This window comes from Rhinatrema bivittatum, chromosome 3 (assembly GCF_901001135.1).
Source record: "Rhinatrema bivittatum chromosome 3, aRhiBiv1.1, whole genome shotgun sequence".
Taxonomy (NCBI): Eukaryota; Metazoa; Chordata; class Amphibia; order Gymnophiona; family Rhinatrematidae; genus Rhinatrema; species Rhinatrema bivittatum.
The window spans coordinates 13419731-13432461 of record NC_042617.1 but is presented as its reverse complement, the minus strand read 5'-3'; the positions used below and the strand labels follow the sequence as shown (position 1 = coordinate 13432461).

The following is a 12731-nucleotide window of genomic DNA, read 5'->3' as shown; positions in this document are numbered from 1 at the left end:
GTCCAGTCTTTTAGTTGGCCTTCCAGAGCCGATTTGATGTCTTCCAGAGAGGCCTGTATCTTAGTGAGGCAAAGATCCAATGCTGCCGTGACACTTTGAGAAATTTGAAGCAGTGCATTCGCAGAGAGTCCAGGACCTTGGCGCCTGCAGGGGCCTCCGCCATCTTGGCAGCAGTGGGGCGAGAACAGCAGACGACACTTTTCTGCGCGCTTCTCTGTCGCATCGCCCCCTCCTCTGAGGAATATTGACTACTGCAAAAATATTGACTACTCAAAAATTGACTACTGCAACGCTGTCCTGCTTGGTCTCCCGGCCTCCTCCACTAAACCTCTTCAGATGCTGCAAAACGCAGCAGCCAGGATCCTTACTAACACGCGCAGGATGGACCACATCACACCGATACTAAAAATACTTCATTGGCTACCCATACACTTCAGAATACTCTTCAAAACTCTGACCATCATTCACAAATCCATATATCATCAATCCTCTCTGCAACTCACCATACCCCTCAAATTATACTCCTCATCAAGGCCAACCAGATCTGCATACAGAGGCTCCCTACAAGTTCCTCCCAGCAGTTCCACTAAACATAACTCCATCGAAAAATGAGCGCTTTCCACCGCGGGACCACATCACTGGAACTCTCTCCCACCAGACCTACGCCAGGAACATTGTGATCTCACATTCAGAAAAAACCTGAAAACTTGGCTCTTCGCCCAAGCTTACCGTTGAAGAAACCCATGGTACCCACAAGGACCTCCACCCCTCGGTTGATGTCCTCTTCCAGCTGCATTAAGTATCTGTCATTCTAGAACCACTCATGTATATTAACTTTGCAATTGAACCTCTATTATGTAAATATGTATTTAAGTTTAACAGAGAAGCAACCGCTCCTTGCTGATCGGCTCTTCTATACATTTAGAATAGAAATTGTTAATCTATCCCTTTTTCTTCAAACAGCCATGTTCGACTTCCCTGTTTTAATGTAACTTTCGCTTCCTGTGTTAACTGGTTTCCCCCCCCTTGTTTATTGTAAACCGGTACGATAAGACCTTGTCTTGAGCATCGGTATATTAAAAGAACTTAAATAAATAAATAAATATTCAGGGCCCACAGAACAGGGGGAGGCAAATGCAGAGCGCCAGGCCCGCTCTGCTGATGGTTCCTAGGCTGAAAGGTCCAAGCAGATGAGCTGAGTCAGAGAAGAAAAGCCCTAAGCATGCTCTGCTACTTCTTTGGTGTGATTAACCTTTGTGGCCAGGGCACTATGCCTGGGCTGGGCTGGGAGCTGGTGCAAAACTCCTACAAGACCCATTCCGGCACCCCTCCGCACCGGCAGCAGGGGGGGAGAGAATAAGTTGCAAGTGCTCCCACTTTATATCTGTGCTGCAGGAGGACCCGACCTTCGATCCCTATGCTGGATCAATCACAGTACCTTATAAGGACAGTTGCCGTCTTGGCCAAGTAATTGCCCCTCCATGTAATTCCGTCCGCTGCCCGTGTCACCTGACGCACGCCAGAGGTCCCAAAGTCAGCAGAAAGGTATTCAGGGGGCCTCCGAAGGTGGAACGCCGCGGGATCGTTCACCTACATCCGCGGGAAGAGGGGACTTTGCAGCGGGCCGGCCGCCATCTTGGTCGCACCGCTTTAGTCTCGTCCCCAGGCCGTATCCGCCTCCGTCCAGCTTCGAATCAGCGGCGTTGGGGTCCCAGCGGTCTCCAAAGTGTTCCCCCCCCCCAGTCGAGGGCCGGTTGAATCACCGTTCTATCTTGGAGCTAACGGGAGGAGGCTAGTGGGGGACCATGGAGCTTAGGTCGTCTCAATCCTCATCGGTGACGTCATCACCGGAAGTCGCAATACTTGTTTCCTAATGGAGGCATCTGGATATGAGTAGGATCATCACATGAACCCAGACACTGCTTAAATAATCACACTAATCATTCAGCACCTCTATCCTGTCATACCTCCCGATTTGCAGCTTCAAAGAGTTTGCCCCTAAGTTGGGGAAAATCACCAGGATTTAGCACAAGCTCATCAGATTCCAGCATTATCTTCCTAATTTTAGAGTTAAAACATCAAAATGTTCAGCACAACATAACATTTCACTCATCATGTCAAACCGTGCCACTGTATGTGATAGCATTGTGCATGAAAGGTCATATTATCTTAGACATGATGATGCTGGGAATGCTTGCTGGGGTCTCTGTGTCATTGAATTCTGATAAAATCTTTGCATGGCATCTCAGTTCTCTTCTTTTCTTCCTCAGGTGTTTCATTGTGTACATTTTGAGTGCCCTGCACAAACTGCAGCCCATAAGGAGGAGAGCAGCGAAGAGGCAACTACAGCAGGTTCCGGTGCAAGTGCCCAGCAGAGCGTTTCTCGTTCCCTTCGATCGTCCAACGCTGGCTCTCTCCATTCTCACCCAGGCTCCAGCTCGCGCTTACAGGGCCATCAGCAGTAAACAATGGACATGGAGGAGCACAAGGACATTAACAAGAGGGCCTGTTCCTTGCTAGAAATATTGCAGGGGAAAAAAGGCTTCCCAGTGATACCAGGGGGCTACTCTACTGTCCTCAGTTTGTCCAAATTGGACTGATCTTAGAAGGGGAAGGGGACTTGTTCTTCAGTTTTCAACATGTCCCTCGCTCTCCACCCCCCTTCTGTCACCTACCCAAGACAAAGATAGTGGGATTAATTTGAAGACCACCTTCAAAGTACAAAAGGTACAGAGAGATCAGCTAAAGCCTTTATTGCTTCAAAGCTTCCCACTTTTCATTGTTTTTATAAATGTTCACACGGAAAGTCATCCTTTAAAGTCATTCTGGCTCTTTGTGACGCACACGTCCTTTTTCCCATGTCCCTTCTGATATTTATTTGCAGTGCACATCAAGAATCATTTCAGTATAACCGGCCTGAAGTTTTGCAGATTTGAAATGCTCTGCTGTCTGCCTGAGTCCCTGTTGCATAGCACTAAACGATCTCCAGTGGACAGAATCGTTATTTAAAAGAATAATCTGAGTGCGTAACTTACACTCCTCCTGGATCTTTTGAAACAGCAGCTGCTATTAAAGCACAGGTTCGCTGATACTATCTGGTAGAGGCTGAGAGAACCAAGGTGGAGGAGCGTTAAGGTCATGTGATGTTACATCAAACAATGTACAAGTAATGACATTTATTTTAAAATTAGATTACATTGTACTGCCCAAGGGTTTATTGTGCTGTGACGGCAAGGATGGAAGGGCGACGTGCAACTAGAGGAAATCGCCATTCAGCTGTTTATTCCTTGCTTTGCTACCAGAAAAAATGAAAGTTTCAAATAGCAACAATGGTGTGGAACCGTCCTAGGAGCTATGTGGTAATGCACACTTATGACTTTAGGTCAGCCCTTTTTTTTTTGCTTGCGAGATGAAGTCGTTTTGCATAGTATGCGGCTTGCATGCCTCCCATGCAACCCATGGTAAGCAAAAGCCTAAATGGTGGTCCTGCCATTTAGATGCCGTGAATTACACAGAGTCTTTTTCTTCATAGGTGCTAGAGCTAATGCAACAACACTGGTTATGGAGCTCTACATTCTTTTTTTTTTGTTTGTTTGGGGTTTTTTTTTTTCATTTTCTTACTGGTAGGAGAGCATTGTAAACAAGGAAAGACTGACAAGTAATTAACAATGTCACCTGAATACCAATAAAATGAAATGGTTTATTTATAATTCTTATTGGCAATTGATTGAGGAATGGTAGCAGCACTTGAGAATCACAGGACCACTTTTGCAAGAGTGGCCTCTTCCTTATGAAGCCCTAGGGAAAGCATAACCGTGGCTCAGAGATGGGCCCATGGGTAAGTGGCAGCCCTGCAGCGGCCTTAGAAGAAGAATATGCTTGGTCTCAGGCCCGCTAGAGTCGGTGATTCCTTTTAGGGCAGATATTTCCCGCTTCCTTTCTTGTCTGTAGAGCTTGTTGCATTGCAATTTTGCCTTTGCTACCAAGGTATTAGAATGGAAATGAGACGTCTTAATCCGAGACTGATCTGATTGATCTGGCACTCCTGGAGAAAGCACCCGGGGAGCACGGGCGGGGGAGAGGGCCAAGCAAGGAAAGAAGTCTTGGTCTCTGCTCACTTTAGCGTTCAGTTTGTTTGCTGCAGAAATTGATTCGATATATTTATCATCCTAACGACCTCAGTCTCTGCTTAGTGCTTATTGGGAGGACTGCAGCCTAGGGATCTTCAGCTGATGTGCTGCTTCCTTTAGTGCTTTTTCTCTTTCCCTTCCTCTTGGTTTCATTTTGCGTTCTTTTTTGTTCTTCCTTCTGTTACCTCCTTTGTAGACTTGCAGCATATGGTAGCCTTTGTTTAGGATGAGTCCCTTTTGATATCTAGATGCTGGAGCAGATGAATTTGAATCACTTTAAAGGAATCGACCAATGAAATGTCTTCATTTTTATAAAAGGATGCTTTAGACACAAAAAAGCGAGGTCCAGATCATTGCATGCTTTGCATTCTTCCCTATTTCAGTTAAGAATCTCATTTTTTTCAGTGGTGATTTTCCTGTTGTCACAGGGCAAGGAAAAGTCTGAATTTTACTGGCCCTGAACAGTTATTCTTGCCATCTGCAGAAGGAAAATAGAGAACATAAAATCCCAATGTCAAAATGTTAAGCTGCATCTCACGTATCTGTAAAAATCCATTGCAGATAGTACCGTGGGTACACAAAACCAGACCCCTGTAAGAACGGCTGTCTGACATAACAGCTGGATGTGTTTACCCCAATTGTACCTTTGAAGACTACTCTCTTGCCAAACATTGATTATCACTGTTCACTTCTTGCCCTTATCCTAGCATCCCAAGTAACTGTTTTCTCTCGGAAGCAGGAATAATATTCTTAAACCCTTCCGGTTCCAAATGTGAATCCCAAGAGTCTCTCACCTATACGGCAGTCTGATGTACCCATCTCACTTATACCTGTTGTAATCCATTAAACACCAAATGCCATTAAATGCAGGATCGTAAAAATGCCCTTAATGATTAAAGGGCAGATTTTAAATTCCGGCTTTTATGTGCGCCGGGCGAATCTTCCAAGAGGCCCGGCCATGCTCGTAAAGGCCGGTACGCGCTCATGTGCCGGGTCTCTTGGAAGGGGCGGCCGGAGGGTGTGTTTTGGGCGGGGAGGGGGGCAGGCCGGGACAAGCGCCATTGTTCGCTGTCCCAAAGTCTTGCGCGCTGCTGGTGTACGCAACTTCAGCTCTGATGGCCCCTGACATAGCCGGATAGCTTGTCTGGCAAAAAATATACCCATTTATGCCAGGGGTGACCCAAGACTGTTACAGAGTAGAGCGCCATTACCCAGCTAATTGGACGTGCGTTTTTGACGCGCTAGCTTTACCCCTTATTCAGTAAGGGGTAATAGTGCGTCGAAAACGCACGTCCAACCACCCCCCCCCCGAACCTAATAGCGCCCACAACATGCAAATGCATGTTGTGGGCGCTATTAGGTATTCCCGCGCGATTCACTATGTAAAATGTGCAGCCAAGCCGCACATTTTACTTTCAGAAATTAGCGCCTGCCCAAAGGTAGGCGTTAATTTCTGCTGGCGCCGGGGAAGTGCACAGAAAAGCAGTAAAAACTGCTTTTCTGTGCACCCTCCGACTTAATATCATGGCGATATTAAGTCGGAGGTCCCGAAAGTTTAAAAAAAAAAGTAAAAGAAAAAAAATTTGAAATAGGCTCGCAGGTTGAAAATCGGACACCCAATTTTGCTGGCGTCCGGTTTCCGAACCCGTGGCTGTCAGCAGACTCGAGAACAGACGCCGGCAAAATTGAGCGTCAGCTGTCAAACCCGCTGACAGCCGCCGCTCCGGTCAAAAAAGAGGCGCTAGGGACGCGCTAGTGTCCCTAGCGCCTCTTTTTACCGCCGGCCCTAATTTAAAATAAATTACTGTATCGCGCGCACAGGAGAGTGTATCGGCCCGTAAGTTAGCCGGATTGCGGAAGAGCAGTCCTAAAGTTAGCCAGATAAACTTATCCAGCTAGCATTAAGATAACCGTGTATATTTAGTGGCGTGCCCACACTACTTAGCATCCTGGCACAGTTGGCCAGATAAGTGTATCCGGCGTTCTTTCCCAGCCAGCAACTGAATATGGACCTCTTCTCGTTCTTATGTAAACCTGAGAAGAAAAGTGGCAAGTTGATATCTGATACCTGCAAGCCCAGTAGTATTACTATAGTAAATTGACACTTTGAGGTCTACTTTCATCCAAAATGTTTTAAGAAAAAAAGAGTGATGAGATCACCTCAGAGATAATTGCCTTTTGACTTAATGACAAGACTTTGCATTCAAAATCTGGCTGTGCAGCAAAATCACTCTTATAGTAGTAAGAATGTCACTCCAAGCTGGTATAGACTTATTTACAATGACAAATTGAGAAACAAATGACTTCACTCAGCTATCAGCATCAGTTTACCTGTTCATGTAGTGTCGTCTATTTGAGCAGAAAGTAGAAAGGTATAGTCAGATAGCTGCTGCAGGAGCTGAGGCACAGTATTAGAGTCAGAAGGCTGACTTTTTTGACATTTGTTTCTTCAGTGAAGTGGGATTTACAAGATCTTATAGCATTACTATCTATGGGCCACGTCTGTCGTGGATTAACCTTTATCAAAAAGAAGAGTACGCTAAACCAGCCTAAAGCAAACTTTCCTGACACAAGGTCTGTGCCAAAGCAGGAATTGAACTCATGTCAAGTAACCCTGATTCCAGTTCCACCACCTTCTCATTTACAGGGGGAAGGCCCGTCCAGGGAGAAGCCTCTTTCCTTCATCAGATATCTATCTTTATCGGTCTTGAATGCTCACAAACATCATCATCGTTGGATAATTTTAATGCTGGTCCATTAGAAGTTATTGCAACATGCAGACAATCCAGTTTTCTGCGGAAATAATGCAGCTATTTCAACTTTCCATGCCTTTTTTTTTTTTTTTTTTTAAGAAATGTAATAGGCTTTCCCATTCTAGTTTCTAGTTCATTTTGCCATGGTTTTTTTTATACATTCTGCCTGATTAGATTGTGAAAGCTGACAGCCATTTCCAGTGCATCTCTCTTCTTATTGTGAGAATTAGTAAGAAGTCAGGCTTCAATCAAGCTGTTTAAGAGTTCAAAAAGATTCCTTTTTTATACACTGAGTTCTCTGCTCTCACACAAATTGTCCTGTGGAGTAATTTTAATATTTTCTGGAGATCTTTCCAGGTCTCAAGAAAGCTTGGGACTATGTCATGGTCCACTGCTGTGTCTGTAAAGTGCTGTGCCAGCACAGAGATCTCGGCTCCAGTATCTGGATGTAGGAGGAGGGTTTTAGCAGGTACAAGAGACATAGAAAGCACTCCTGACTTCCACCTCCCCAAATCAGCTTGACGAGGTTTTATAAGACAATTCAGCATTGTAAAGTTTCTTGTGTAAATCACATACTTGGCATTATGAGTGCTAGTCACTAAAGCACAATATCCTGTGCTAATGTTAAAACATGCAGGTTAGTGAATCGGCATGGGACAGTGGCAATTACCCCACAGTTTAACACACATTAATATTAGCATGATCCATGTTCACTCAAATAGGGTTAATAGTTCTCTCTGTGCATTACAACATGTCCTTTTTGTTCAGCAAATTTCTTGAGAAACTAATTCTGCCAGGAGAAGTGGAGCATTACCAGACACTCCAGCATGTAGTACTAGAATCTTTAGTACTGGTGTTAACTGATATTTATCTGGTTTATGAGCTCCACTTTTGCCTTTGAACGGGGGTTGCTGTAGAATCAGCATTCACATCCCCAGGAAAGGGAGAGATGCTCGGTAGTGACACCTGCTGGTCAAACTTAGGATGCACACATACTCCTTGTGACCTTGTGCAAGTCATTTCACTCTCCACTGCCTCAGGTACAAACTTTGCGATAAATAAGCTATCTTAGCACTTGGCATAGGTATTAACGCAAAGTGCAATAACTTTTCACACTCTGCGGTAAGTGCCACAATTCCTACCTAACACCACTGGGGGGGGGGGGGAGGGAGAGAGAGAGAGCGTCTGGCTATAAGGCCCTTCTAATAGTTAAGTATTTATACCTCTATATGAGGCCCACCAAGTACCTCAAGGTGAGGTTTAGGTATTAGTGTAGGGGTTAGGGGCCACTTTGACATTCAGAGTGAGACATATGAACAGAACAGTGCACTCTTGTGAAGATTTGATGTCCTTTGGAGTGAGGAAACTCACACAAAGATGAGATTTGTACAGTACAGTGTTCTCTCAACCTAACTTGATGGACTCTCTACCTGGGTAACATCAAGCTACCTAAACCTCACCTCGAGGTACTTGGTGGGCCTCTCATAGAGCTATAAATACCTATTAGAAGGGCCTTATACCTAGTCAGTCTCTCTCTCTCTCTTTCCCCCCCCCCCCAGTGGTGTTAGATAGCTTAAATGACTAACAATGCTATGTGCGAAAACATTGTAAAGTGTGATAGAGCCATTTCGCACAGCTTAACGCAAATGAAAAAGGTGTAGTTATTAGCCACGTTAAAACTGTGCGATATGGCTTTGCAAGTTGCGAAGCCAGCCCACATGGCTAGAAATTCCGCCCTAAACTCCACCCCTTTTCTAAATTAGTATCGCATCATGCATTATGGTGCTTTTCGTTTGCGAAAAATGGCTTAACGCATGTGAAAAATGGCTTAACGCAGCTTGGAAAATAACCCCCTTAGATTGTGATCTGCTTTGAAGTATCTGAAAGGCAGAATGTAAATTGAAAAATAAATAAGTTCATGAAGAAGCTGTGATGTGTGGCCTCTAGCTGAGCAGGACAGGAAAGGGGAAATGCCAGACAGTTGTGAATGAAAGCTCATGGGGCCATGTCCCTGCTAGAGACTGATTCCAATTGAGATGGGCCAAAATCCAAGCAAACTGCCTGGTGTCTGTTAAATTGGAAGTCTGCAAGCATCTAAAACTGTCTGAAACCTTCTGTGTCACCGGGGAGTACCTGCAGCATGCAGTCACTTTGGTTGACGTACGGTGCTGCCCAAACCAAGCTCTGGCAGTGTCCTCTCCGAATCATGACCAGCAGCACCTTCTGCGCCTCAGTCTCGGACATGACCCCTAGATAAAAAAGTAGCAAATTCTGCCAAACTGGGTTCTCCTTGGTGTGATACGAAGAGATGTTTCTTTAGGGCTTAGACTGAGGCCACTGTTCTTGCTTTGATTAGAACCGGAGCCAAATTTACATCAAGATCTTCAAAAGTGAACAGAGCAGCCCTTGGCTCTTTCTTCCTCCACCCTTCCTATAGCCTAGACCTAAACTACCTCTTTCCTAAAAGAGCTGTCACCTTCCAGTACAGCCCAATGTATCTGAACTCTCGGTATTTAGAGCCCACTGAACTGTGATGCTCAAGGTGAAGGATGGGAACATCATAACACTGCTGCTGCTGAGATGTCGGGTTTGATAAATACAAGAGTGGCAATAGCGATTGGTGCAGAAGTACTGGACATTTGTTGATTTCCTAATATTCCTGTATTTTGAGATTTCTATTTTTTATGAACTGTTGTGCAGCAAGAATAATTACATACAGTATATCCTCCATCCTAGGCACTATTTTATAATAACAGGGTACTGGTACTTAGAAGAACAATGTAGTATAAGACAGAGCCAGCGCTTTCATGGGCTGCTCCAGTGATGCAGGTCATAACTTTGGAAAGTGTCTGGTCTGCATGAGGGTTAACCATTTGGTACCAAGAGTCAGGATCTTCATATTGAGCAAATGCATCCGAGCTGATGATGGAAGCTGGGAACTTTCTATCTACAAAGGATTAATGTCCTTCCTACTGTTCCTCCTAATCTCTTGACTTTACCAGCAGCACCGTTGCACTTTTTCTAAAATGTGTTTTTCATTGTGTGATTTTTCTGTCAAACCTGGAGGAGGTACATCATTGCACCCTGGTAACTTGGTGTTTTCTTCCGGTATCATGAAGGATGACTGTATATTTGCAGATTAAATAGTAAGCATGCAAAAGCCTTCATTTTATAACTGTTCTTAAATATGAAAATATCCAGCTTAGGCCTAAAGAAAGCAGGATAGAATGAGATTTCTCTCTTTAGAGATTAAAAGACTGTGCAGCAGGGCTTCCCAAGCATATCCTGGTGAATATGCATGAGAGACATTTGCATATATCAGAGATCCAATAGATGCAAATGCAACGCATCATATTTATTATGGGTGTCCTGATAACCTGACTGATCTGTGGGGTCACCAAGCCAGGTTTGGTAAGTCCTAGCCCTAACGTTTACTGCATGACCAGACAATACAAAGTAATGTTAAATGATCTGGTAAGCTATATGTATTTATTTTTTTTTTGTTCTATAAAACAAGCATAACCTAACCAGATGATAAATATATATTTAAGTATGTTTAAAATAATAACTGCACATTTGTAAGAATGATGTGGGTGTGATTTTGAAAATAAAGTGATCTTTTGTGTTTCACCTTATTTTTTGTACGGCGTTTTCTGAATATTAATTATTTGTTTCTGGCCTCTCTCTTTCCATTTCCAAGTGAAAGCTTTCCTCTGTGCACTCACTTTTTTTTGCATACATACTTCTGACTGCAGGCACAAAAGCAGTAAGAGAGACCGCCCCCTCACTTTTAGCACCGTCGTGTTTGATCTTGTCATCACAATAGGTTGCCCTGATCCACATTCAGCAAGTAGAAAGATTATATATTACAGATCATATCAGAGATAATATAATTGCAACCATACAGAAGAAAATGTATGTGTGTATATACATATGTAGTCTTATTGTCTGTCTGAAATTTAGAATGTGCCATCTAATAGATGCTGTTTAAATTCACTTGTGAGCAAAGCTAAAGAAATTAATACCTTCCGTTGAGCAATTACACAGACTTCTGCTATGATATACCCCAAGGCACCACAAAACAAGCCAGCCATTTAAATATCTTGATTTGCTCCCTCTGCTTAAACAGCCATCGCAGAAGAAAATATTAAAAGCTGTCCTTTGATTTTCTGAGAAGGTTGAACTCTGGGGTTGGGAAGAGCTGTGCAGAATCCAGTGTGGAAGAGAAGAGCGTGTTGTGAGGGTGAAACATTGGAGGCCCCTCCAGATACAAATCAATCGCTGGTTGGGTTTCGCACACTGAGCTGGCAGAAAACTAGCTGATCAGCTCACATTTGACAAAGAAGCAGAGCATTTATAGTGGCCATTGGGCATCAAGTTATCCGTTTCCAATAAATATACGATGCTGAAGGCGACAGCACCACTCTGACGTCAGCAGCTGGTTCACGTCTCATGCAAATGTTTGTGCCAAATAAAACATGAAAATCATGTTTTCAGGGAGTAAATTAAGAAAGTGGTTGTCATCTCTCCCTGAGGCAAAAAACCCAGTGTTTTTATTTTCCCTGACATGGGTCTTTATCCTTCTCCCAGGCATATTTCTTTGTAGATTTTATTAGTTTTATTTATCCAGTTTATCATTCTGAGATTATGAATCAGGAGAGGTCTGCCAAGTCCAAATGGGTCTCAGATGAAAAAGAGAAATTCTATACGTTTGGACAAATGCAGATCCCAGTAGCAGATATTAACGCTTCTCTAACATTTCAAAAGAATATCCACACAGCCAGTTTAAAAATTAAGGCAAGGCTAAGTAAAATATCTGGACGAAGTTCCTGATTCTTGAGCCGCTGAGATTCTGAGTCATTTGTGTCTTTTAGGATTACAAACGGTGGTCAAACAAAGATGCATGAAAACAAAGGGCCCTGCAGCTGCTTTCTTTGCCGTGTGAAGATGCTACAAGGTTATGCCTTTGTGCGACTAACCAGAAATAAATGTTGGGAGCCATGAACTTTCGTGTCCTGGTGAGAGAACCTGATGGGAAGACACCAGCAGAGATGTACAATGGCTCCCCTAATCGGTGCCAAATAGAAAAGAATAAGGAGAAAAGCAGAAAAAATATGGAGCACAATATTGTCTGATAAAATAAATATTAGATATTGCTTTTCTTTATGGGTGATGCTCAATGACATAATACTTTAGGCAGAGAGCAGATGACAGCTGTGCAGGAAATGATCTGGATGCAAGCCTAGGGTTCTTTGGCTTGTATCTTAAAATGTATCAGACTTCCCAAATGTCTTACTGCACTTATAAAACGTCTGTGAAGCAAACTGTTAAGTTGTAGGAAAAAAATACTTCATAACGAAGTTTGTTCATAAAGCTAGAGAAAGTCCCTAGGAGACCACCAAGGATGGGGAAGGGAATTTTTCTCCTTTCTGTGCCCAGCTCTCAGCAAGAACCAATGGCAGTTACCTGCTTCCAAATTCTGATTGCACTTGCTGTTTGAATCTAATTTGTGTTCAATTGATCAAAGTATGTTTATGCTTTTCTTGCTTCATTTTAAAAAGTGAGAATTTTAGCTTTTAATAGCTTTAGCTTTCAGACTCTCTGGGTTAAGTGTCAGCTAGCATCTTCCTCCATCCCTGCCCACCAGCCACTCACCCTACTTCCAGTTAATCTTATACAGTTATTGCTTAGACAATGGGAGGAGGTACAGCAGTTTTGCACTCTGATCTGCTCTCTGTATGGAACCATATTTTCTAATGGTTATAAAGTGCAGTTAGTAAGAATAGTTTTAGACAGATATAAATTCTTTTTTACAGAAATAAAAGCAAAGGAAATGTTGGGACTGGTG

At 43.5% G+C, this 12731-nt stretch overlaps 1 protein-coding gene across 3 annotated transcripts in view; it reads left to right on the top strand.

The window, feature by feature from the left end:
• The window catches only part of BTBD9 (BTB domain containing 9), a 610564-nt gene extending 598499 nt beyond the window's left edge, over window positions 1-12065 (top strand). For 2 of the 3 annotated variants that reach the window (XM_029592917.1, XM_029592916.1), the window contains one exon: window positions 2271-5159. In XM_029592917.1, the coding sequence (XP_029448777.1) occupies window positions 2271-2465 (195 nt within the window). In that variant the 3' untranslated portion in view covers window positions 2466-5159. Of the gene's footprint in view, window positions 1-2270; window positions 5160-11757 lie in introns of those variants that run through there. The other variant, XM_029592918.1, reaches the window with a different exon arrangement.
• The last annotated feature ends 666 nt before the right edge of the window (window positions 12066-12731 follow it).